Source organism: Capricornis sumatraensis, chromosome 1 (assembly GCF_032405125.1).
Source record: "Capricornis sumatraensis isolate serow.1 chromosome 1, serow.2, whole genome shotgun sequence".
Classification (NCBI taxonomy): Eukaryota; Metazoa; Chordata; class Mammalia; order Artiodactyla; family Bovidae; genus Capricornis; species Capricornis sumatraensis.
In genome coordinates this window covers 249,822,447-249,848,917 of record NC_091069.1, presented here as the reverse complement: position 1 = coordinate 249,848,917, position 26,471 = coordinate 249,822,447, and the positions used below count along the sequence as shown (strand labels likewise).

General features: G+C 55.7%; 1 protein-coding gene across 2 annotated transcripts; it reads right to left on the bottom strand.

Annotated features, from left to right (window-relative positions):
• Window positions 1-10,691: 10,691 nt before the first annotated feature.
• Window positions 10,692-24,916, bottom strand: RRP1 (ribosomal RNA processing 1). Of its 2 annotated transcripts, XM_068965544.1 has the most exons (13): window positions 24,741-24,916; window positions 22,720-22,802; window positions 21,268-21,325; window positions 19,763-19,848; window positions 19,290-19,351; window positions 17,613-17,742; window positions 17,454-17,518; window positions 17,093-17,286; window positions 13,971-14,050; window positions 13,225-13,322; window positions 13,070-13,089; window positions 12,078-12,188; window positions 10,692-11,151 (listed from the first exon to the last, which is right to left on the bottom strand). In XM_068965544.1, the coding sequence occupies exons 1-13, from the start codon at window positions 24,871-24,873 to the stop codon at window positions 10,919-10,921; spliced, it is 1,353 nt and encodes a 450-aa protein (XP_068821645.1). In that variant the 5' UTR covers window positions 24,874-24,916; the 3' UTR covers window positions 10,692-10,918. The 2 variants fall into 2 exon arrangements, with proteins under 2 accessions (XP_068821645.1, XP_068821638.1); XM_068965537.1 differs by lacking the exons at window positions 10,692-11,151; window positions 12,078-12,188; window positions 13,070-13,089; window positions 13,225-13,322 and having other exon boundaries at window positions 13,990-15,550.
• Between the last annotated feature and the right edge of the window lie 1,555 nt (window positions 24,917-26,471).

The window sequence follows — 26,471 nt, the reverse complement described above, 5'->3', positions numbered from 1 at the left end:
CAGCATCAGAATCTTTCCTAATGAGTCAGTTCTTTGCATCAGGTGGCCAAAGGATTGGAGCTTCAGCTTCAACATCAGTCCTTCCAATGAATATTCAGGACTGATTTCCTTTAGGATTGACTGGTTTGATCTAGTTGCAGTCCAAGGGACTCTCAAAAGTCTTCTCCAACACCACAGTTCAAAAGTATCAATTCTTCAGCACTCAGCTTTCTTTATAGTCCAACTCTCACATCCATGCATGACTACTGGAAAAACCATAGCTTTGACTAGACAGACCTTTGTTGACAAAGTAATGTCTCTGTTTTGTAATATGCTTTCTCGGTTAGTCATAGCTTTTCTTCCAAGGAGCAAGTGTCTTTTAATTTCATGGCTGCAGTCACCATCTGCAGTGATTCTGGAGTCCAAGGAAATAGTCTCTCACTATTTCCATTGTTTCCCCATCTATTTGCCCTGAAGTGATGGGACGGCACTCTTATGGCAGAAAGTGAAGAGGAACTAAAACGCCTCTTGATGAAAGTGAAAGTGGAGAGTGAAAAAGTTGGCTTAAAGCTCAACATTCAGAAAACCAAGATCATGGCATCTGGTCCCATCACTTCATGGGAAATAGATGGGGAAACTGTCAGACTTTATTTTTGGGGGCTCCAAAATCACTGCAGATGGTGACTGCAGCCATGAAATTAAAAGACGCTTACTCCTTGGAAGAAAAGTTATGACCAACCTAGATAACATATTCAAAAGCAGAGACATTATTTGGCCAACAAAGGTCCGTCTAGTCAAGGCTATGGTTTTTCCAGTGGTCATGTATGGATGTGAGAGTTGGACTGTGAAGAAAGCTGAGCACTGAAGAATTGATGCTTTTGAACTGTGGTGTTGGAGAAGACTCTTGAGAGTCCCTTGGACTGCAAGGAGATTCAACCAGTCCATTCTGAAGGAGATCAGCCCTGGGATTTCTTTGGAGGGAATGATGCTAAAGCTGAAACTCCAGTACTTTGGCCACCTGATGCGAAGAGTTGACTCACTGGAAAAGACTCTGATGCTGGGCTGGATTGGGGGCAGGAGGAGAAGGGGATGGCCCAGGATGAGATGGCTGGATGGCATCACGGACTCAATGGACATGAGTCTGAGTGAACTCCGGGAGTTGGTGATGGACAGGGAGGCCTGGTGTGCTGTGATTCATGGGGTCGCAAAGACCTGGACACGACTGAGCGACTGAACTGAACTGAACTGATGGGACGGGATGCCATGATCTTCATTTTTTGAATGTTGAGTTTTAAGCCAGCTTTTTCACTCTCCTTTCACTTTCATCAAGAGGCTCTTTAGTTCCTCTTAGTTTTCTGACACTACAAAGGTAGTGTCATTTGCATATCTGAGATTATTGATATTTTCCCCAGCAATCCTGATAACAGCTTGTGCTTCATCCAGCCCAGTATTTGGCATGATGCATAGAAGTTAAATAAGCAGGGTGACAATATTCAGCCTTGACATACTCCTTTCCCAAGTTGGAAACAGTCCATTGTTCCATGTACGGTTTGAACTGCTGCTTCTTGACCTGCATACAGATTTCTCAGGAGGCAGGTAAGGTGGTCTAGTATTTCCATCTCTTGAAGAATTTTCCACAGTTTGTTGTGATCCACACAGTCAAAGGCTTTAGCATAGTCAATGAAGTAGAAGTAGATGTTTTTCTGGAATTCTCTTGCTTTTCTATGATCCAACAAATGTTGGCAATTTGATCTCTGGTTCTTCTGCTGTTTCTAAATCCAGCTTGAACGTCTGGAAGTTCTCGGTTTATGTACTGTTGAAGTCTAGCTTGGAGAATTTTGAGCATTACTTTGCTAGCATGTGATATGAGTGCAATTGTGAAGTAGTTTGAACATTATTTGGCATTGCCTTTCTTTGGGATTGGAGTGAAAACTGACCTTTCCCAGTCCTGTGGCCGCTGCTGAGTTTCAGCCCCATCCAAAGCCCACGGGTGTGTTTACACAGCCCCATCCACAGAGCTCACGTCTGACCTGTTAACCCAATGGCAGCTTCCATCCTGGTGGATCTTCTCCATCACCTCCCACCTTGTGCCATCAAGAGCTGGGTTTGTTAGTGACATGGCACCAAGAGCAGAAGGACACTGACACTACACTAGGGTCAGAGTTTGCACACTGGGCATGACCTCAGGCTCAGTGTGACAAAAATGGAGGGAGAATGAGTGGCAGGGCTGGGCAGGCTGAGGGACCGTCCCCTCCCCACTCTCCTTGCTGTGCTGACTTTGACACAAAGCTAGTGTCTGGCCCCATTTCATCTCATGCTGCCTATGCTGGGACACGGCTGTTGGGGGCTTTTGAAAAGCAGGGAGACTCTCCCCTCCTTCTACCTCATGCAAACACTGGCTGGTGTTTGGAAATAAAATCTGAGCTTGGCAGAGATTCAAACAGGGCATGCATTTCACAAGAGGCCTTGTGGTCTGGGGACACATGAGTTTCACAAAATAAACTGGCTTCTGTTTTCTGTTAGAATCTACAAGTGTCCGTCTGGTCCCTACCATGAAGGAAAGAAAAACAATCCTCAGAAGGATGTTGAGAAATACTTTAAGATTATCAATTATTTTCAAAATTCCTGCCAGGGCAGGAGAGACCCTCTCTCTCTTATTAAGGCTTGGTTACTGCACACCTCTGGGCACACTCCTTAGACACCAACAGCTGCCACCAGCTGAATGTGTCCCCCTCAATTCATGTGTTGACATCCTGACTCCCAGCATTTCAGAGTGTGACTCTGTGGAAAGAGGCGACTGAGGTCAGATGAGGTCACCAGGGTGGGTATTGACTCCAGATGAGTGTGTCCTTATGAGAAGGAGGTCAGGACATGGACAGGTACAGAGGGATGGCCTCACGAGGAACCAGCCCTGCACATACCATGGTCTTGGATGTCCAGCCTCCAGGCCGTGAGAAGATAAATTCCTGTCATCTGAGCCCCTGTCTGTGGTACTCGTTAAGGTGACCCCGTGACTGCCCACCTGTTATCACTCACCTCACCCTCCCGCCCTCTAGCCTCCTTGCTGTTCCACCAGCAGGCACACTCCCCATCAGGGTCTCTGCTCCTAATATCCACTCGACTCCTGGCTTTGCCCAAAGGCGACCTCAGAAGACCATCCTTTGCCCTCCACACCTGATCCTTCTCCTCCCTCTACTGTCTCCAGACCCGCGGTCTCTGCCTCTAGAGTGTGGTTCCGTGAGGACAGAGTCTGGTTGTAAGAGGAGCCCCATCTGGGGAGCCCACAGCTGTGATACCAGGATCCCTGGGGGCAGTGGGGCTGACTCCCTGCTGAAGCCTGGGTGGTCACTTGGGCCACTGGGTTCATGTCCTGTTTGAAATTCTGAATGATCATAAAGAGGGGCTGTACTCATTCACAATCTGCCCTACAGATTCATTCTTTAGACAGGATCCTGCAAACTGTGGGCCTTGGGGACCCCACCACATTCTAGACTCGTAGACTCCCAGAACCTTGAATGTTCTCATCAAGGTTGTACCCCAACTCCACGGTCAATGTTGGATTTGGGGGCCTCCCCCAGCCAGTTGGCCTGGCCTCAGGACAGTCCAACTCTGTAGCTGCCCTGCTCCAAGGCTCCCATGGAGCCAGGTGGGAGCAGGTCCCCAGCCAAACCAACGAGCAGCCGCTCCTTCCCAGCCCAGCCCACCTCCCTCCCTTCTCCCATCAGTCACACAGATGAGAAACCACCCCCAGCCATCAATGTCCCCCAGACCCCCTACAGATAAACTTGGGGTCCACATTCCCCTGGGCTGCATGTGCCCCAAGTTCATGCAGAAATGGGTGCTTTCACAGCTCCCAGAGACCTGGGTACACCCGCCTCAGTGCCTCAGGGACCCATCTGGCCTGAAGCTGGCTTCTGGCCAAGAGCCTTTTCTCCAGAGTCAGCTCACTGCCTCCTTCCTGGAACCTTCTGGAACGTGCTCAGACTCCACAGGGTCATTACTCGGAGGGAGGAAGGCAGGAACTTTGCTCTCATCTAGAGAGAAATGCGTGAATGTCACCAGGACTTTCTGAAAAGGAATTCTTTGAAAAGGAAAAATAACAACAAAATACTAAAATCTCACCAAGCCTCTCAGCTGCTTCCAGCCAGGAGAGGAAAACGCTCATGTCAAACAGGCAGGAGCTTGGCCGAGAAGGAGCAGGCCCCTGACTGATCACAGTCACCGCGCTGCCCACACGGTGAGGTGGGTGAGTCAGAAAACCCACCTGAGTCCTGGACCGGGGGCTTCGGGAGAGGGAGGGGCGGTCAGGCCTGAGGTGTCCTCACCGGTGCTCGGCTGCAGAGCTGGCGGGCCTGACTGCACTGCATTTCTTTGCTTTGTCCCGAGTCCCGGCCCTTAGAGAGGGAGCCGGCGGGTGTACTTCACTGCGCCCGCTCGATGCCTCCATCACCGCTGTGGCCCCAGAGGCTCTGCGGCCTGTGGGCATCAGGGTGAGGCCCTGCCTCTGGCTAGCGGAGGGTCAGGGCAGCGTGAGACTCGGGGCCTGGGCTGCGAGCTCGAGGCCTTCCCCAGTGCGGGGCCGTCAAGGGGATGGGAACCCTGGTATGAGGGGACACCAACCACACAAGTCTGAGGACAAAGAACTTGACCGTTGGTGACCTCACCTGAGGCCAGACAATTCCCAGAATCCTCAGGGGCAAGCCTGGGCACCCCTCCCCTGTATAAGCCCGCGTGTGTCTAGGTTCTGGAGTTAACACATTCTGAATCCAAAAGCCCCCCATTTCTGAAATTGAACCACATCTTCAATTCACATCAAGGTAGAATTTACTTAGTTATTAAAAGGACAGGGGCACTGCCCTGGTGGCCCAGTGGTTAGGACTCCGCACTTCCATCGCAGGAGGCGTGGGTTCACTCCCTGGTTGGGGAACTAAGATCCTGCATGCCACGTGGCATGCCACCAACCCTCCACCAAAAAGTAAAAGAACAGACACAGACTGCAATGCCAAAAGCCCAAAGCACAAACCCCTTGGCCTGAGAGCTGCTGAGGCCACTCTCCCTGGGGGAAGGGGCTGGAGGCAGAGGCCCAGACTTTGGACTGGGGTCCCGGTGAATCTGCTTGGCGCCAAGTCGAAGGAACTGTGAGAAAGTGAGAGCCGGCCGGGCTGACCTGCAAGGCTCGTTTCCTTAGAAACTGTGTAGCTGAGAGAAGTGCAGCCAAGCTGAGTGCCCTGGGCACAGAGAGCCACACGCCGATGGCTGCAGCAGAGTTAGGGTTTACTGCAGGCTCCAAGCCAGCGAGGGGAGACAAGCCGGGATCCACTTCCACCGGGTCTCTGGGTTGGGGGATGTGTTTAGGGGAAAAGCAGAGCAGCTGGGGTGAATCACTGTCTTGAGACCTTTCTGAGACGTGGTTTCAGGAGGCAGGACGTTTCGGGTGGTCCATGGCTCAGGGGTTCTGTGAGCTCATCTTGCCCTGGAGAAACTGCCTTGATGTGTACATTAAAGACCATGTTACAGTAGCAATTTAAGTACCTGCACGATGTTATCGCCAAGAGTATTCTCAGTCACCTGACTGGCTGACTAGGGTAGTTAGTGCAGGATTGCGGTCAGAGGGGACAGGAAGGGGGTAAAGTTTTGGATGAAAGGTGAATCATAAATTCAGTATGGGAACTTGGCTTTAGGGGACAGGGTTCCAGAAGAGGAACCAGGCCTGGAGGGTGAGGAGCCTGCTCTGGGGGCCTGTGCATGGACTGGGGCTCACGGAGCGCTTAGGCGAGAGCAAGAGCAGGACGTTCTGTCCTTACAGTGGGAGGGCTGTCAAGGTGGGCACCAGCCGGCCAGTCCCCCACCCCCTCCCTGAAGGGACTCGCCCCAAGGCAAGGCCCAGGCTGCTCAAGTGCCGGGAAGCACGCAGGGCACCTCCCCAGCACTGCGGTGTTCTCTAATCCTTTCACTCTCTGGCAAAGCTCCCAGGGCAAGCAGCTGTCCAGGGGCAGGAATCTTCTGCTCCTGGGTCAAGCTCTGAGGGTAAGACTCAGGAGAGAAAGAGGACATGGGGCCTATGGCATTGGATCTCAGGTGACCCAGGACACTACCCTGGTCGCGACCTCCTCCCCACCGCCCAGGGGTGTCCACACCTGCAGATACCCTCCCCCGAGCATGGTGGGCCTGACCTCATCAGATGAGCTGGTGCTCAGGACGAAGTCAGAGGGATTCAGAATGTGAGGCTTTCTCCTGCCGGCTGCCAGTACATGGCCGGGAACCGTGGGCCCACGGTCGGGAGCTGTGGGTGCGTGGCCAGGAGCTATGGGCAGTGGAGGAGCTCAGAGCCAGTCCGGCTGACAGCCAGCAAGAAAATGGGAAGGAACCTCAACCTCGATCTTGGGTGCAAAGGATTGAATTCTGCCAGCAAGAAGCGAGCTGGACAGGGCTTGGCAGCGCGGAGACCCCTGACCTACGAGGCTGCTGTTTTCATGCCACACTCGCAGTAATTCATGAGGGAGCATGGCTGTCTCGTGCAGGACTGAGTAAACATTTAGGCAGGAAAAGGGCAAGGGGACAGGGCAGGAAACAGGCAGGAGGGGAGGCTGTGGAGAGGGGTGGGGAGCCAGGCTGCCAGGGCACCTCAAAGCCTGGGGTCCAGCCAGGGAGCACAGCCCCCCAAAACACCGAACATCAAACCTGGAAATCACATAGCTTAGACCCCCCCCCCAAGTGAGGTGGAGGAGGGGAAAGGGCAATCTAGGTCACCAGGTGGCAGGCGGGTGCCGCACAGCCAAGGCCCTGGGGGCGGGGTGGCCACTTCACCCGAGAACCACTGTGCAGACCACCCACCTCCCATCCTCGGTGTGGCTCGGTGACCCGGCGCTGGAGCAGTTGCGCCACACTGACTAGCGTGACTGCCTCCTGGGAAAGGAGGACAGAGGGAAAGCTGGTTTCCATCACCTCCCCCCCAGGACCGGCCACAGTCCGCCAATCAGGGACGCTCTGTGAAGTCACCTGAGATCAGCAGCCCCATCCCGGTGCAGAGGACACAGGCCCAGAGCAGATGGGGACACTCCAGGGCAGACCAGGACCCAGGCTTGGCTGCTGGCGGGTCTGTCCCCAAGCCCACTCCATCCCACTGCAGCGGGGGTGGGGGTGGGGCGGGGGTGTGTGTGTGTCCCAAACCGCTCTGGCTGGTCCCTCCCCCGTGACATGCAGACCCCTCCTCATCCCCCCCATCCCCCCGCAGCCTTTAGACTCCCCGGGGCCGGAGCTCCCCACTGCTCGCTGCTCCTGTTGCAGTATTACTTTGCCTGGCTCCAGCTACAACCGAGAGAGTCTTGGGAGAGTTTGACGAGCAAGCCATGGGCTGATGTAAGCACTTTAAGAACTCTGGGCTGTTGTTTTGGACCCTCCTTAGCAGGCCGGGAGAATAGACTTCAATCCGGGTGAACCAGGGTGGGAGCTGAGAACCCACACGGCTGCCACCCTTGCCTAGCAGGACAAAGTTCCAGGTGGGCCCACACGTACCGACACACAAAGGGGCTCCCAGAGACACCACTAGTGAACATGCTCCAAAGCCTGTCCAGTCTCCCGAGAAGAGAACCATTAATGGAGCTCTTATAACCACAAAGCTGTAAAACACACTTGCCACCTGAAACTCTCAGGTCACTCAGACACAGGGCTGTTTGTTCTAGACCCCGGCTGCTCCAGAAAACTGTAAGTGAACTTCCTAGCCTGGTGATCAATAACAACCACTGGCCCCAAAGCCTCCCCAAGGGTAAGGAAACCCTGAGCACAGGGTTCCTTTGGGGGTCAATAAAGAAGTCCTGAGGGGCCGAGGTGATGATGCGCAACCTTATGAATATACTAAGGACTGCTGGATTGCACCCTTTAACTGGGTGGACTGAATGGCTATAAAAAAATGAAGTCGCTCACTCGTGTCCGACTCTTTGCGACCCTGTGGACTGTAGCCCACCAGGCTCCTCTGCCCATGGGATTCTCCAGGCAAGAGTACTGGAGTGGGTTGCCATTTCCTCCTCCCGGGGATCTTCCCAACCCAGGTCTCCTGCATCGTAGGCAGACGCTTTAACCTCTGAGCCACCAGGGAAGCCCCTGAATGGTTATAAAGTAAATCTCAATAAAAAAGAAGAGGCCAGTGTAGACCCTCATCCACAGCAGCTCCTCCCAGGGCTGGGGCTTCCTGTCAAACCAAGGGGTAGCGAGCGAGCGCCTGGGCAAGGGCCTCAGGAGCCGGCCTCAAGTTTCCCACTGGAGACTGAGCTGAGGATCAACATTCCTGACATCAACAGAGTACATATAATCCACTGGGTTAGACAGGAAACCATGAGCCCCTAACACAGGAGATCAGTGAGTAAGTAGCAGTTTGACGAGAAACAGTCCTGTAATTTCAGAGCCCCTCTACAACACTGTTAGCCCCAGGGGGAAGGCCACCTTCTCAAGATCCACCCCTCTACACACACACATGCACGCACACACGCAGGTGGAAACTCTGCAGACTGGACACACACACACACACACAGGTGGGTAGAAACTCTGCGGACTGGGCAGGATCTGGGATGCTCCCACCCGAGGGGGGATCTGCACAGAGGTATTTACTACTCCATCCCAAAGGGAATGAAGTTCTGACACACATCCCACTGTGAACAACAAAGACACTGCAGGAAGCCACACACTGAAGGATTCCCCCCATCTGAAAATCCAAAATGGAGAAATCAGCACAGGAAGTAGGTTGGGGTGGAGGGTGGGGACTGTGAGGGGACCAAGCGTCCTCAGGGGTGGAAATGTTTGATGGTGGGTTCATCACATCTCAATAAAGTGATTTTAAAAAATGATACATGGGGAAAATAAAAACAATGCCCTCTTTTGAACACAAGCTTTCCAGGGAACAACGGTTGGCATCTTTACCCATCTTGCCCAATGGGAACGTTTCCCAACACTGGAGAAAAACTGCCCTTCAGAAAGACAGCGACCCACCGCCCACCAGGGCCCACAGCGCGGTAACGCGGTTAAAGTTGAAGGATCCTGAAGACTCGGGAGGCGGTGGAACAGCTTGGCCTGGAACGGTGACAGGAGCAGGGTGCTGACGGAGTTACGGAGGGCCGGGGTTTGAGAACTGCAATCAGGCATGACGCTTTTTCTTCCCCCCCAGAAACTTCTGCAGGGATGATGGTTGCTTCCTTACTCTTTGATCAAAGGAATTCCACCAACCAGAGACCCATACCCACTCGCACCCACAAAACAGCGCCAAGAGCAGCAGGACCTCCCTCCCTCCCAGGGGCCCTGCTGAGGAGGAAGTGACGCCTGAGGGCACCAGCCAGGCCAGCCCCTTGGCCAGCCCTGCGGCCAGCGGCGTTGTCTCCTGAAGCTGCTCTGTGGAGATGGCAGAAACGTTCGCCCAGAGGTGAGGGGAGGGCACTCTGGCTTGCACAGGAGTTGACCTGCACCTTACGCTAACTGCAGCCGTCTGACAGTGGCCTATCCAACACACACCGTGACTGCGCTTTAATGACCGAAGAGAAAGGCACAGTCGCGAGAAGTAAAAACGAAAGATGAAGCACCTCTTTTCCTGGGACGCCAGTCCTCCCCTAAGACTCCTGCCCAGGTGCCAAGGCCGTGCTGACTCACTGTGCACCTGTGGGCCTGGTTCTGAAACTGTGAAGGAAAGTGTGCCTGACTTGTCAGGACTTTTCATTCTGACAAGACATAAACCTATGCGGAAGACTTTCCTGGTGGCCCGGTGGTTAGGACTCTGCGCTCCCAACACATAGGCCACAGGTTCAGTTCCTGGTCGGGGAAGACCCTGCAGGCCAAGGGCAGCCAAAAAAAAAAAACCAAATTGTGCTGAAAACCTCGCTTCTCTGGAGCAGGGCCTTGGCTCTCTGAGAGGCTGTCCTCTGGGTTCCAGTCCTGTCTGGCTCGGATAAAACTCTCTTCTATTCCTATCACAGACTGTTGACTACTTCTATCAACAGGGGAGAGAAGCACCGTAAACTCGGGGACTTAACACTCCCCTCCCCTCCCCTCCAATCTCCTCCTCCAGCCCCCACCTGGACTGGAAGGGGGCCCACTGGGGACCTTCTCCTGGGGGCACGAGCCTGCACACAGCTGGGCTCTGTAAACTGAGGTTCAGCTCCAGCCTCTACGGGCCCTCCCAAGGCCGGGCCTCTCGCTGGGCTCGGCCTCACACCTCGGCCCGGCAGAGCCAGCCCGGCTGGAGACGACACCCACCCGAAACCCAGGCAGCCCTCTGCGGCAGGCACAGCACCACCTGGAAGCCCCCCGAGCCCACCTGCACTGCATGCCGTTTCTCTTTCCTGTCTAGTCAGGGCTTGGGCCAGGAGCTGAACCCCGGGGGAAAGGAGGAGGGGCATGGCAGGCAGATGCCCACGGGACCTCAGGCCCAGCTCTGCGTCCAGGTCGCAGAGAAGGGGTGGGTGGGGAGCCGACCCCCTGCCCACATGACAGTGCTGGAGCAAAGCGCCAGTGCACTGTCAGCTCTCACCCGAGCTGATAAAGTACACGTGCAGACGACACTGTGAACACTTGGCATCACCTCCAAGGTCTGAGGAAGATGCAAACAGGCTCTGGAGGCACAACACCAAAACCGCCGGGCACCTGCCAGGCCACGCAACTGGACCTCCCGTGAAACCACACCAGGGCAGGACCAACGAGTAGGCGCCACGTGACACGTTTATTTATCGACACCCGTTGAGTGGCCAGTCTCCTGGCCAGGGAGGGTGTCTGTGGGGGCCTCCAGTCCCAGGGTTCGCCGGCCTGACCGAGGGACATGGGCACGAAGTGAGGGCCCGACCCCAAGTCCTGGCCTTGGCCACCTCTCCACACAGTAAGTTGGGGAGCAGTCAGTTTCTGGAGTCTTGGGGACCCGGCCCGACTGTCTTGTCCCCTCATTCTCCCAGGGGCCTGGGGGATGTCACTTCTGGCCCTCTGGGGTCCGCTTCCTTTTTGCCTTTGGCTCCTGGCAACCGGCCATCTTTGCTTTGGCCCCCACCTGAGGCCGCCGCTGCCTCCTGGGGGCCCCTCTCCCGCCATGGCCCCCTGGCCGCTCCCGGGGCACAGCAGGGTCACCGCCTGCTCTCCGCCGCCGCCTCCTCCTCGTGGATCCTGGGCTCAAGTCAGAACGTAAGGCCTCCTTTGCATGTCTCCCTGAAACACAAGGCTGAGTGAACGAAGCATCGAGAAGGTCGGCTCCGACTCCTGAGATTGCCTGGGGTGCTGGGCCCGGGTGGCAGGGACACAGTGTGCAGCACAACGGCCCTGGGAACGGACCCGAGTCAGCCACCCAGGGCTGCATCAGTGAGGGTTCAAGGCCCACAGCCACCAGGCGGGCACACAACCTGTGAGACTGACCAGGAGGTGGGCCTTCAGGACAACCAGAGTGAGGGCAGGACCGGAGAGAGGGACATGGGCGAAGACGAGAGGGACGGGGGCCCAGGCTCGGTATACGGGGGCGGGGGCTGCTGAGAAGGTAGGGCTGGAGCCCAGTCAACGTGACAGCTGTGAGTGGCATCCAGGGCCCAGCCTGGCGTGGGTGCGCAAGACGTCCAGACTGCAGAGCAGCCTGGCATAAATGGACCCGGACGGGACTGGCTGGGCTGGAGCAGGGGTGAATGGAGACCCTTCACAGGGCAGGTCACATTCCAGCCACTGGCCTGTGTACAAGCTCATGGGGAGGGGAGGAGGGAGGGGAAGGAGGAGGGGAGGGGAGCAGGAGGGGGAGGGGGAGGGAAAGGTGGGAAGGAGGGAGCACAGGGGAGGGGAGAGGAGCCTCTAAAATCAAGCAGGGCACGTGAGGCCAGGGGGTTCCTGAGGATGCTGCAGAGCAGGAAGGGGAGGCCCAGGGGGAGCAGGTCAAACCAAAGACGGAAAAGGGTCAGGAAGAGGCACCAGACCAAGCCACAGGGAAGGAGAACGGGGAGGACCGCGAGGGCGTCGGGGCCAGGGTGCCACATCTCCAGGACCCGTGGGCAGTGGGGGGTGGGGAGGGAGGCAGGGAGTCAGGTCTAGGGGGAGACAGGCCGCAGTCGCAGGTGACACGAGGGGAGCGGAAAAGCCAACACCGCCAGGCCTACCTGTCTTGCCCTGCAGCTGGGATCCGGACAAGCGCTTCTTCATTCTCACCCGCCTCCCGCCCCGCGGATTCCGGTACGCTTCTTCTGGGATGTCAGCTTCAGGGAAGAGGCCTGCGGACCGAGGCAGGCAGGTGGTCAGGAGGCCGCAGGCCAGGGTGTTTACGGTCCGTGCGTCCACCGCCTCCAGCACCCCACAAGCACCATGGCCATGAGCTTTCGGCAAGAAGCCCTGGTCTGATTCCCACATGGCCATGGGCAGCTCACGGGCACTGCCAGACACTGTCTGGAAGAGCCCACGTGGAGAGCTGGATGCGTCACGCTCTGCCTCACACACTTAGCTGGGGAGAGGCAGCAGACCCTTCAAAATACTGATGGGTTTTGGTCACACAAGCGTATGTCAGTCAAAACCCACCAGACGAACCCAACATTCACGTGCTCTGTTGTATGTTAACTTCACCTAGAGAGTACTAGCCCAGCATGAAGCATTTAGAAAGTATGCTCTGACTGAGGGGTGGGGGTAGATATATGATAAATCAAAGATGACAAAATGCCGATAGTAGAATCTAGGTACTCACCGTAGAATCCCTGAGACTTTGCGCATATTTAAAATTTTTCATAATGAAACGTTGGGGGGAAAACACACCTTCAGTCTTACGCTTTCTAGGAAACTGTCCTTCAGAACAAGCCATACCGGCTCCACCAGCCACACGCCGAGAAGCGGAGCCATACACTGCACCACAGGCCAGCAGAGTGGCCGGCCCGGGGAACTTGCTAGAAATTCAGGTTCTCGGGCCAGCCATCCCCCCACCCCTCACACTCAGCCCCGAGAACCCCTGGGCTTCACCAGGACGAGAGCTGCACAGCCCCACAGCAGCCTCCTGAGAGAAACACCATTGGCCTCCCCACAGCCACCGGTGTGGGGGGTGAGCACACGTGGCCCGATCCACTGTGGGGAGGAGAAGATGCTGTCGCGCCTGGCGCCCAGTGCTCACCTTCCGCGAGGGCCTGCAACCTGGAAGGACGAGAGAGTCACTCATCACACACCTGACCAGGAGGGGTCGCCCCCCTAGGGAAGGCCCTCCCAACGCGACCTCTGAAGATGGGCCACCATCTAAAGACGGGCGGAGCAGAGGGCCGGTGCACTCACTTCCGGACCACTTTGTAGAGGCGCTTCCGGTTCTGCGGAGGGGTATCCTGGCGACTGGCCATCTCAAACAGTCTGTCAGCAACAGCCTTGTAGTCGAACTGTTCAAAGGAGAGATGCCGCGTAGGCTGTCAGCCCCCAGGGGCTCCCAGAAGGAGGCCCAACAAGGAGCAAGCAGGAGGACCAACACTCAGCCGCCCGATGCCCCCGGCTGCGCCCCACACCCTACTCCACCCGGCAGAGGCCGGCCCCAGCGAACACGAGGGGCCGCACGGCGAGCCTCTGCACAACTGTAAGTCCTCTGGGAGCCATGTCAATACGAGCAGAGGATGGAACAAGTGAAATTAATCTGGTGAATTTAGCCCAAGACATCTAAAATCTTATTAACTCATCCAGTAATCAACATCTGACACTGCCTAGGAAGGCCCCTACGGGTCCAATCCACCTGAAGTCCCTGATCTTGTCTGCTGAGCTCAGGCTCCGATGGGGACCTGAAAGGCCCCCGCTCAGCACGCACCTCCCCAGTGGCCCCAGCGTCGAAGGGGCCGGGAGCAGAGGCAGGGTGACTGCCGAGCGGGGAAACCTGGATTCAGCCTCCCGGGACCCGGTCCCCAACTCCCCTTTCAACCAGTCTGTGTTCTACAGACAAGCCTCCAGGGTCCCTGCCTCCCACCCAGTCCCAGCCGGACAGATGCCACCCTGCTTGACGTCTGGAGCCGAGAGCTCAGCCAACAGGCCCAGCCACACACCTGGAGAACAGGGCTGGCGCTGTCCTCATCGTCATCTTCCGCCTGCTTGTCCAGGGGGCGCTGAGCCCTGCAGACCGAACCTAGAACAGAAGGGCCCCACGGACTTAGACACGCCTAGTACCATGGGAGTTACAGGCCCAACCTGGGGCCCAGGCACCCTGCCTGCCAGGGCCACAGCTGGGCTCAGGAGCCCACAGCGGGATGGCAGGAGCGCCGAGGGCCTTGTCCCAGGGCAGCAGTGCCCTACAGACCGGGAACCAAAGAGCCGTCCCAGAAGCGGGGGGCCTGTGAAACCAGGAGGGGGCACCTCAGGCAGGAATGGCGGGCCAGGAGCCCCAGGAGGAGGAGGAAGGGGGCTGTCCAGCCAGGGGGCGGCCTGGACTAAGAGGTGAGCAGGGAGAGCCTTTTCGGGTGAGGGAGCAGACACCAGACACTTGGGGCTCTGCCGTCTCCACCTCCAGAAGACAGCTTCGATCACCAGCTGGCCTGAGGGGCGAGCACGTGTGGCAAAGAATGACAATAGCAGGGCTGTGGGCAGGCCCCAGGCCACCATGGGCCCCTGGGTCCGTCTGCACTGGTCACTCAGGCTACTGAGGACAAGGAGGAGGGGAAGGAGGGCCAGGAAGGACGTCCAGGACGGCTGGGGAGTGTTGAGGGGGATGGCTGACCAACGAAAAAGCCAGAGGCGCCAGCAAGGGTGCCAGACTTAGAGGCTGCAGCAATCAACTCTTGCTCCTACCATCCAATGACCTCCCCAGGAGGTCCAGGGGTGAAAGGACAGTCCCTTCAACAAATGTGCCAGTACACCCGACATCAACACACAGAGAAAGAAGCTGGACCAAATTAACTCAACATGGACCAAAGACCTAAAGAAAGAACCAAAACAGTGAAACTCAGATGAAAACATAGGGCGAAAGCCTCAGGAGACTGGATCTGGCCATGATTTCATGGACTAAAGGCACAAGTAACATGGAAAATTAAGACAACCAGACTTGATGAGAACTTTCAAATCTGTACATCGACAGATTGTGAATACAGTTGAGAAGACCACCCATACAGCAGAAGACTCCTGCACACCATGACCTGGGGAGGAGTTACAACCAGAACACAGGAGAAAGCAAGTGTCCGACTGTTAGCGATCCCACGGACTGTAGCCTGCCAGGGCGTGTGTGCATGGGATTCCCCAGGCAAGAGTACTGGAGTGGGGTGCCATTTCCTTCTCCAGGGTCTCCTACGTTGCAGGCAAATTCTTTTACCCACTGAGCTACTAGGGAAGATGCCAGAACATATGCTGCTGCTGCTGCTAAGTCGCTTCAGTCGTGTCCGACTGTGCGATCCCTTAGACGGCAGCCCACCAGGCTCCCCTGTCCCTGGGATTCTCCAGGCAAGAATACTGGAGTGGGTTGCCATTTCCTTCTCCAGTGCATGAAAGGGAAAAGTGGAAGTGAAGTCGCTCAGTTGCGTCCGACTCTTGGCGACCCCATGGACTGCAGGTAGGCTCCTCAGTCCATGGGATTTTCCAGGCAAGCATACTGGAGTGGGGTGCCATTGCCTTCTCCACCAGAACATATGGAGACCTCCTAAAACACAATGAAAAAACAATGACTCAAAAAATGGGCCAAGGGCTTGAGTAAACATTCCTCCAAAAATACGTGAAGGGCCAAGAAGCACATGAAAAGGTGCCTGACACCAACAGTCACTAGGGAAACGCAAACCACAACCAGGGCGACAGCACGCGCATGCAGGAGGAGGGCCGCTATCAAAGAAGGCGAGAAACTGGGAGGACGCGCAGGAGCCACAGCCTCCCGCACTGCCAGCCGGAACGCACGCGAGGCTGCGCTGTGGGAACAGGGTGGCAGGTCCTAGAAAGTTAAACATGGATTACCCGAGGACCCAGCAATCCCACTTCTGGGCACAGACCAAAAAGAATTGAAAGCAGGGTCTCAAACAGATATTCGTACACCCGTGTTCATAATAGCATTAACCACAACAAAGAAACACGGAAGCAACCTCAAACTCCATCTACCAACGAAGAAAACATGAGCTACACATTCAACGCTGTGTCGCTCAGCCTCAAGCACTGCCACACACGCTGCAGCGTGGCTCAGGGAACTAAGCCAGACACAAAGACAGATACGTGTGAGCCCACTGCTGTCAACACAGACGCCGGCGGGCAGGCTCACAGGACTGACGGCAGGGCGGGTGCAGGAGCTGAGCTGGCAGAGGGAGGCACGCGGACAGCTTCGGTCTGGGAAGATGAGAAGTTCCAGAGACGGACAATGATGACAGCTGTCCAACGTGAACACACTTAGTGCCACTGAGCTGTGCGCTTACACACGGTTAAGCTAGTAGACCTCACATCACGTGTGTTCCGCAACAAAAGGCCAGGGTGGGAAAGTCTGCAGCTGGTGGAGGACACGCACCCTTAAAGGCACGAGGACCTACCACACAGTCCCCCCAAGGACACGGCCATGAGCCCAGCTGGCGCCCCCCGAGGACCCACCTAGCACAAGGTGGACAGGCTGGACCAGACACCGTCGATGCAGGCCCACAGGCCCCGCCTCCAAGGGGATGCTCACTCGAGCCGCCCGCTACTCTTCGTTCATACCCTCTCCCTCGTCCAGCTCGACCCAGCGGGCCCCGCTCCCAACACCAGGGACACACAGCTCCCATCCTGGTGGGTGGGGCCGGGCACCCGGTGCTGGGAGACAGGCCAGAAAGATGAACAAGTGACTTATGTAATTTTAAGTGATTTACTCCAAAAAGTGATCCACCATGGAAATGCCCATTGAGCAAGCTGGGTAGGGACTGGGAGGCTGGACTCTAAAAGGTGGGCAGGGCAGGGCAGGAGTGATGGAGGGCAGAGACCCCACAGGGGCGGGCCGGATACCCAGTGACAGGCACAGAGCCTGGGGCGTTGTGAGGAGGCGGGGGCCATGAAGTGGGCGCCGGGAGAGCGACCGGCAGGTGTGTTTGTTTCCAAGGTCAGCCCGGCTGCCGCACTGAGAACAGACTTCAGGGGCGAGAGCAGAAGCAAGGGGGTGGGACAGGAGAGGAAGGGGGGGGGGTCCACCGCAGGCGGGACCGGGACAGGCTGTCACCCTGCAGCGCGCAGTCCTCACCTTTAGGGGGCTCTCTGGACAGCACGCCCGGCTCCTGTGCCTCCTCCTCCTCCAAAACCTCCTCCTCTGACAGCGCCTCCTCCTCCGACAGCTCCTCCTCCTCCAGTTCATTCATGAGCTCTTCAATGGCCAGTGGGGCTTGCTCCACGATTGTTTCAAAGATGCCTTGAGCGATGTTGTGCAAAACCAGGGAGCTGAGGGGAAACACAGAGCCGCATTCAGGCTGGACCATGCTTGCGCTCGCCCCTCCCCATGCTGGCCTCTGGACCTCGCTGGACTGTCGTGAGCACACAGCGTCTTCCAAGGGCAGCTCCTCAGGGACTCAACGGGACAGAGGAGGCAGGCGGGAGACAGCACTCACTCCTGAGTCTGGGCAGCAATCGTGCAGAAGGGCCCGATGAGCCTGAGGTTCTGGTCCGCGGTCAACTGCAGGGAGAGGGCTGGGGCTCAGCTCCCGGGCCACAGGCGCCGAGCAGCCTGCTACTGCCCACCTCGCCCTGCCTGGCTGCCGACCACCTACCTCATGGGCGCCCACTTTGGTCAGCTCCTCCAGGAAGATCTCGATGAAGTGGCTCTTCACCCCGTTGGGGGCTTCACTGTCCGGGTGCAGGATCTCTGTCGTTAGCAGCTCCAGCAGCTGCTCGGTTTGTCTGGGGAAGAAGCGGCAAGTCAGGCAGCAACACCAGGGTGCTGTCCCTGGATCAGAAGCGACCCAGGCCGGGGCCGGAGACCTCTCCTCCAGGCTATGACACACACATACTTACCGAATGTCACCCTCAGCCTATTACATGCGTGAGAATGGAAAAGGGCCAGAAAAGCAGATGAACTAGCTGTTTACACAGGGTAACGGGAGGTTACCAGCTTCTTCATTAAGGATCTGAGGCTGAATTACCAGCAACAATGAGGATGGAACTACCTTCCTAACAGCACCCCCCAAGTTAACACAAGTAACACCATTGCTTCCACTGAGCCCGCTGCAAACCCTGCACCGCCCCCGCCCCTCAACCAAGACAGCAGAGCCCTAAATCCTGGCATGAGGGACACTGCCAGCCTCAGGGCTTCACAGGATTTTTAAGGATGAAAATCACTAAAAACCAGAGACAGCCTGACCCTAAACGTGGAGTCAAGTCACCCACAGCCATTCTCAACGTAGAAAAGCAGCTCAGTAACTACAGTCCAACTCCTGCTGATATTTTTATTGGCTGGACGTTAGGCCAAGGGTAAGACTTGAATTCTGTGATCCAGAAGATGGAAAAGTCCTACAGTGATGCGAGCCGTAAGCTGCCCTTTCCAGTCTGGCAGCTGTTTTGACATCTGGGTCCTAGATTTATTATCCTTATGCTTAAAAATAAATTGCTTTACCATCACTTTTTAAACACAAATTAATTCAAAATCTGCTGTTTCTAAGCCCTTTCCCCTAGCACCCGCCCTCCCCAAATTTGGTGGCGGCAGGACACTCACAGGTGGGATGTCTGGACACACTTTCAGTAAAATAAAAAAGCAGTCTCTATAAACTCCACACCCAATTCCATGGCCCTTTTGTACCAAGCACAGAACACCATCATATTTTAAAAGTAATTGTCAGAGAGTCCACTGGTGGCCTAGTGGATTCCGGGCTTTCACTGCCATGGCCGGGGTTCAAACTGGGGTTCAAACCCTGGTTGGGGAACTGAGGCCCCACAAGCCATGCAGCACAACCAAAAATAATTTTTTTAAGTACTTGTCTGCTGGAATTAAAATTGCTTTTCAATGCTTTTAAAAAGTTTTTCTTGGTTCTTTTTACTGAGCACACATCCCTCCTATCATTAAAAGAAAAGTTTAAAAAAAATTTTAATTTTAAAAACTTTAAAACGTGAATCTGCAGAAACTCACTTTATGTTGTGATGTCAGACTGCCCCCTGGAGGTTTGGAAACCTGCTGGCTGTCGGAACTTGGACGCAGGGCGGCGGGTGACAGACAGGTCCAGGCAGCAGTAGCCCCGCCCATCTGCCCAGGGAGCCCTGCCCACCTGTCTCCAGGAGGGACTAGCGGGGAGGGGTAAGACCAGCAGAGCCCTGCCCAGCCCCACTGGAGGACGCTACCCAGCTGCCAGTTGCCAGGGAGGCCTGAGGTGAGCCAGGAAACACAGACCCTCAGCCTGGAGGGTTACAGACCACCCAGCAACGGGTGTGAGCAGCACGCGCACAGGGGCACCCACCTCTCGTCCCATCCCTGCGTCTGCAGGGCCGTCAGGGCCTCGCGCAGGACCATCCGCATGAGCTGTGGCACAGGAGGAGACCCCGTGAGCAGACCAGCCCAGACCTCCCCGCTGCCCACCATCTGTGTGCCCACCATGCACCGCGGGCCCTCCAGAGCGGCGAGGGGCTGGGCCTGGATGCCAGCCTCCCGGGAGCAGCAGGATGGACTCTGGGGAGTGACCGCAGCACCAGGACTGATGGCTATGATGGATGTTCCCAGAGTGAAAATGACGAGGAGAAGCGCCTCTGCAGGAGGAGCCTCCAGACACACAGGGCTGCGCCACACGGTGCTCACCCCTCAGGGGCCTTGTCTTTGCCACTGTCGGGCAGGGGCGCCAAGACCAGGCGCCTGGATGCTGAGCCCGGCTCTGGGAGCGCTGTTCCCCAGCCCAGCACTGTGGGGCCCCTTGCAGGGAGCGGGCCACATCCTCACCATGTAAAACTTGTCCAGGCGCAGTCTGTCAATGCCCGGCCACTCACGGTTCATGGTCTGCCAGAAGGTCTGAAGGAACAGGTGCTCTGGGGGAGGAACGAGACCAGAAGAGTTGGGGGGGAGCAGCGGCCGCCCCCAGAGGGCAGGGGAGAGAGGAGACCATGAAGAAACCTGGTCAGGAGGTCCCACGGCAGTGGCCTTGGGGGCCCTCGGCCTGAGTGCGCTAAGAGCAGTGCTGCGGATCTGGCTTAAAAATGGGACTTTCAGGAACCTCAGAAGGAAAAGTACAGTCTAGCCACAAGCCTGAACCATAGCCGCATCCTCTGAACATCAAGCGTAAAGAGAAGGTGAGGCCTGGCAGGAGAGGCGCTGCCTAGGCCGCCCCTCCCCACACGGCCACTGCCCCCGCCCCAGCACCTACACCCCATCCCACCACTTACCCCACTGGATCCACCGACCTGATCAAACACAAAACCCTGCCAACAACAGGTATGTCAGGACCAGGGGGCTGCAGGTTCAACCAGGTCCCCCAAAGTCCTAATCCTCAACCCTCAGTATATAACTATACTTGGGAGACAAGTCTTTATAGAAGCGATGAAGAGAAAAGGCCTCTGGTGATTCAAGACACAGATATACACAGTCAGACGGCCCCGTGAGGACACAGGAAGAGGAGGCCATCCACACTCCCAGAGAAGAGGCCTGACGAGATCCTGGCCTGCTGATGCCCTGCCCTCAGGACACGAAGGCCACCACTAGCGCCTGCTGCAGAGCATCCCCAGAGAGAGGGCTGGTCGGACAGCCCAGTGAAGGATAGAACTGCGTCCATTACCTCACTCAAGTGTCACCAACGCTCTGCACCTGCCCTCATGCTGAGCACGGAAACGCTTCTGCACGTTCTTAAAAGGTGAAACTTACAGAGAATGGATTTCCTCTTTGGCTACTTAACCATAACCAAACTACACCTAACCACACAGCCAGGACACCACCAGCAATGGTCCCAGTGGTCCCAAGGTCCAGGCCAGGGAGACCACCTGGCCTTGGCTGCCCTTGGAGCAGGGTAGGGAGGTCACAGATGCTGGCACACGGGCCCCATCCCCACAGCTCGGCTCAACAGGACCAGGGTCTACATACACATCAGGATTTCTAAAGACACAAGGGATGCCAAAGGGCAGGCGACAGGGCTGAGGATCCCTGATGCTAGTCCGAAGAAGACTCAGGAAGATGCACAGCAGGGAGCTCACGCCGTCAGCTGCGGACACTCCACAGCTTCCACCGAGATTCTAAATGAAAGGCATTAGCCCTCCAGATCTCAGACAGCTCCAGACCTCTGTCCTGGGTGAGTGAGGAACACGTGCTGGAAAGCAGAGTAGCCTCTCCCGCACCAGCAAACGCTGGCTGGGATGGGGCCCTCGCTCCCACTCTCAGAACGCAGGCCTCGTGTTCAGGGGCTGGGTCTCTGCGGATCCAGCCTCACTGCTGGGGCTCACCGTGGCAAGGATACTTACGTGCCTCTGTGGTCTGGAAAGCATGGACAAGCTGGGAAATGGTCCGGCCAAGTTCCTCCTGCACAGGAAACAGGACAAACGCCCTCAGTCCCTGAACAAATGGGATCCTATGCAACAAGCAGCGGCAGGAAGAAACTCCACTGTCCTCACTCACCGTGGGGTCTGGCTCCACAGGGCCCTGCAGCCCAGCGAGCTTGGGGTCTGGAAGTCCCACACCACTAGAAGAGGCCTCCCCTGAAGGCCACGCCCACCTAGCCTCACAACAAGCAAGGGCAGGGACTGCCCTCCTGACCAAAGCCCCACACTCAGTAACGGAGCCTGACAGTCAAAGCGGGGAGGGGAGCAGGAGCCTGGGAGCACACAGCCACCTGAGAGGGGGGCTGAGGAGACCCCCAAGGTTACCAGCTGCCTGCCTGCCTCGGTGTACAAGTACCACCGAGTGCGCTGGGCCCCAGTGCAGCATCTGAACTTCATTAAGTACCCTCACTACGCAGAGTGCTCTGAAGCGCGAACAATTCCCACTGAGACACACCCCAAGAAAGGCGAGTACTTGAGGGCAGGGACACCATTCTAAGGTACACAACGATGGACACGCGCCATGATACACGTATCAGCCCACAGAGCACAACAGCGCAACCCTCATGGACCCTGGGTGCTGATGATGTGCTGGGTGGGTCCATGGATTCTGAGAAAGGGCCCACTCCCGTGGGGGTGTGGAGTACAGGGGTAGGTGGCATGTGAGAAGTCGCAATACCTTCTCTTTTCATGTTGCTGTGACCCTAAAACTGCTCTAAAACATAAAGCCTATTTTTATAAAAGACAATTAAGAAAAAAAGGCTAGGGACTTCCCTGGTGGTCCAGTGGCTAAGACCATTCCATGCTCCCAATGCAGGGGGCCCAGGTTTGATCCAGGTCGGGGAACTAGATCCCACATGCCGCAACTAAGACCCAGTGCGGCCAAACAAATAGATAAAAGGGAAAAATACTTGTCTCAGAAGACTTGGATGCTGTCCCCTGCTTTCCAGCATTTCAGCACTCAGCTCATCGTCTCTGACAAACACAAAACAGACAACCCAGGGGCTTCTCCAGCGGCCCAGTGGTTAGGACTCTAAGCTTCCACTGCAGGGCAATGGGTTCAACCCCTGGTCCTGGCAGGGTACTAAGAGCCCACAACCACTCCCACCCCGGGCCAAAAAAAGCCAGAAAACCCAGTTTTCAGCCACGATGTACCCTGGCATTCACCAGCATCGCTATGGTGCCCAACTCATCAAGTGTGAGAACCTCCCTAACCCAAGGCCATGGCCCTCCAGGCCTTAAGGAAAAAATAGCATCAAAGCTATAAAACTGCGCTCAGCATGTCTGCTGCAGTAAAACGAGGGCTGGCAACATGCTCGTCCACCCTCCCACTCATACTGTGGCCCCAGGGCCTTCTGCAGCCTCCTGGGCACTCACCTGCAGCAGCGGCTTGTCCTGCATCCACATGCAATAAAACAGCCCTTTCCACACCTTTAGCAGCTCATCATGAGTGAAACCACCTGCGTCAGAAACAGCACCATTCAGACTAAAGGAACCCCATCTTTTAGCGCCAGAACAGCCAGAGAACTGGGACGGCCTGAATCAGACCAAAGTCCTCTTACTGCACAGGTGCCTGGCCCTCGCTCTCAACCAATCCTCCCAACCCAGAACCTGCTGGGCCAGTGGCTGCAGGGTCTCCCGCAGGTAACTGCTGTTTGATTTTTTCAATAAATGTTTCCCGAGAAATCTCCAAGTATCAGAGACTGTGCTCCATTTTTCAGATTCAAAATTGAATGAGTCACCATCTTCCTGGGCTGGATGGTGGCTATGCAGGTGAATCTTGGCCACAGTTCACCCAGTGTTACACCTGGGCTTTACACACTTTTCAAATTTTAAAATTACACATTACCTCATTCAGGCTCATTATGACAACACTAGACAGCATACTGAAAATCACAGCTTTGCCGACATTACTTTGCCGACAAACATCCGTCTAGTCAAAGCTATGGTTTTTCCAGTAGTCATGTATGGATGTGAGAGTTGGACCATGAAGAAAGCTGAGCACCAAAGAATTGATGCTTTTGAACTGTGGTGTTGGAGAAGACTCTGAGAGTCCCTCAGACTGCAAGAAGATCAAACGAGTCAATCCTAAAGGAAATAAGTCCTGAATATTTATTGTAAGGACTCATGCTGAAGCTGAAGCTTCAATACCTTGACCACCTGATTAGAAGAACTGACTCATTGCAAAAGACCCTGATATTGTGAAAGATTGGAGGCAGGAGAAGGGGAAAACAGAGGATGAGATGGTTGGATGGCATCACTGACTCAACGGACATGAGTTTGAGCAAGCTCTGAGAGTTGGCCATGGGGTTACAAAGAGTTAGACACGACTGAGCAACTGAAGTGACTGACAAATATATAAACTGACTGATGAAGACAGTTATATAAAATCACCCAACAAGTATAGACTGAGGTCTTAACTATGTTCTGGCATCCTGATCCAGAGCAGTGGTTCTCAGACTTTATTAATAGCATGGCATCACCTGGAGGGTTTCTTTAAAGATTCCTGGGCTTCCCAGGTGGCATGAGTGATAAAGAACTTGCCCGCCAATGCAGGAGACATAAGAGACGTGGGCTCCATCCCTGTTGGTAAGATCCCCTGGAGGAGGAAATGGCAACCCACTCCAGTATTTTTGTCTGGAGAATCCCATGGACAGAGGAGCCTGGTGGGCTATGGCCCAGAGGGTCACAAAGAGTAGAAGATGGCTTACAAGGCTAAGCACATACACAGTCCATCTGCCAGAGCTTCTGATTCAGCAGGGCTGGGATGGGACTCACAAATTTACATTTCTAACACATGTCCAGGTGATGCGGAAGTTGCTGATGGGGCCACGTTCTGAGAACCACTAAGGAGCGTGATATCCGACAGGTGTATGCTGCATGAAACTCAGACGACAATCCAACAACTACACAAGAAAAAACTACCAACAGTCACAAATGCCGCTCTGAGAGAAAAAAAACATGGTGCCCAAACAGTGGCTAGCAGGGGTAGCGGGATATACGGGTTGACAGGATCCTGCTCCCAGAGTAGGCAAGTCTGAACTGGAAAGAGATTAGGGGCTTGGCTGAGGCCGGGGAGGTGGGGGGTGGTGGGGGGGGGGCGTGGAGAGGCACATATAGCGGCCGAGAACGAGGTGACGCCGCGCACCTTCAAATCAGTCAGCGTGGATAAGGGATCAGGGCCAAGCGTTCAGGCGGGAGCGTGACTGGTGGGGTGGGTGGGAGGATCGCCACGGCCCGACCAGGCTCCGCCCGGCCGGCCGGACCACGTGGAGGCTCCACGCGGTTGGAAAGTCTGCTAACTCGGGCCGCCGGCCCCCAACCCAGGCCCTCGAGCCCCCAGCCCGGCCCCGTTCGCGAGACGCCCCCGGCCCACATCCCGTCAACCCCGCGCCAACCTTCGGCCCGCTGAGTTCTGGCGACGATGTATTTCCGGAGCTTCCTCACCGCCCGGTCCCGGGTCACCTGCTCGTTACCCGCCAGCCGCTGCGCGAGCTGGATTTCGGGCGGGAGTTGTACTCGCGGACCCATGGAGACCGCGCCGAGACCCCACGATACCAGTTAACTTGCTGCTATGCCTGGGCGCGTTCCGTGACGTCACACGCCCGCGCCGGCCTCGATGGGATTCCGTGTGACGTCACGCTCCCGCGCCGGCCTCTCCAGCACATTGAGTGACGTCATGTGTCTGCGCCAGCTTCTCCCGGGTCGCACGCCTCCGCCTCCTAGTGGCACGGTGCCGTAATGACAAGTGCATGGGGCTCTGGCTCCAATCATTCTGCTGGTGCTGCTGCTAAGTCGCTTCAGTCGTGTCCGACTCTGTGCGAGCCCATAGACGGCAGCCCACCAGGCTCCCCTGTCCCTGGGATTCTCCAGGCAAGAACACTGGAGTGGGTTGCCATTTCCTTCTCCAATGCATGTAAGTGAAAAGTGAAAGTGAAGTCGCTCAGTCGTGTCTGACTCTTCGCGACCCCATGGACTGCAGCCTACCAGGCTCCTCCGTCCATGGGATTTTCCAGGCAAGGGTATTGGAGTGGGTTGCCACTGCCTTCTCCCCATTTATTCTCAGTTCAGTTCAGTCGCTCAGTCGTATCCAACTCTTTGCGACCCCATGAACCACGGCATGCCAGGCCTCCCTGTCCATCACCAACTCCCGGAGTTCACCCAAACCCATGCCCACTGAGTCGGTGATGCCATCCAACCGTCTCATCCTCTGTCGTCCCTTTTTCCTCCTGCCCTCAATCTTTCCCAGCATCAGGGTCTTTTCCAATGAGTCAGCTCTTCGCATCAGGTGGCCAAAGGATTGTAGTTTCAGCTTTAGCATCAGTCCTTCCAATGAACACCCAGGACTGATCTCCTTTAGGAGGACTGGTTCGATCTCCTTGTAGTCCGAGGGACTCTCAAGAGTCTTCTCCAACAGCACGGTTCAAAAGCATCAATTCTTCTGAACTCAGCTTTCTTCACAGTCCAACTCTCACATCCATACATGACCACTGGAAAAACTGTAGCCTTGACTAGATGGACCTTTGTTGGCAAAGCAATGTCTCTGCTTTTTAATATGTTGTCTAGGTTGGTTATAACTTTCCTTCCAAGGAGTAAGTGTCTTTTAATTTCATGGCTGCAATCACCATCTGCAGTGATTTTGGAGCCCAGAAAAATAAAGTCAGCCACTGTTTCTACTGTTTCCCCATCTATTTCCCATGAAGTGACAGGACCAGATGCCATGATGTTAGTTTTCTGAATGTTGATCTTTAAGCCAACTTTTTCACTCTCCACTTTCACTTTCATCAAGAGGCTCTTTAGTTCTTTTTCACTTTCTGCCATAAGGGTGGTGTCATCTGCATATCTGAGGTTATTGATATTTCTCCCGGCAATCTTGATTCCAGCTTGTGCTTCCTCCAGCCCAGTGTTTCTCATGATGTACTCTGCATATAAGTTAAATAAGCAGGGTAACAATATACTGCCTTGACGTACTCCTTTTCCTCTTTGGAACCAGTCTGTTGTTCCATGTCCAGTTCTAACTGTTGCTTCCTGACCTGCATACAGATTTTTCAAGAGGCAGGTCAGGTGGTCTGGTATTCCCATCTCTTTCAGAATTTTCCACAGTTTATTGTGATCCACACAGTCAAAGG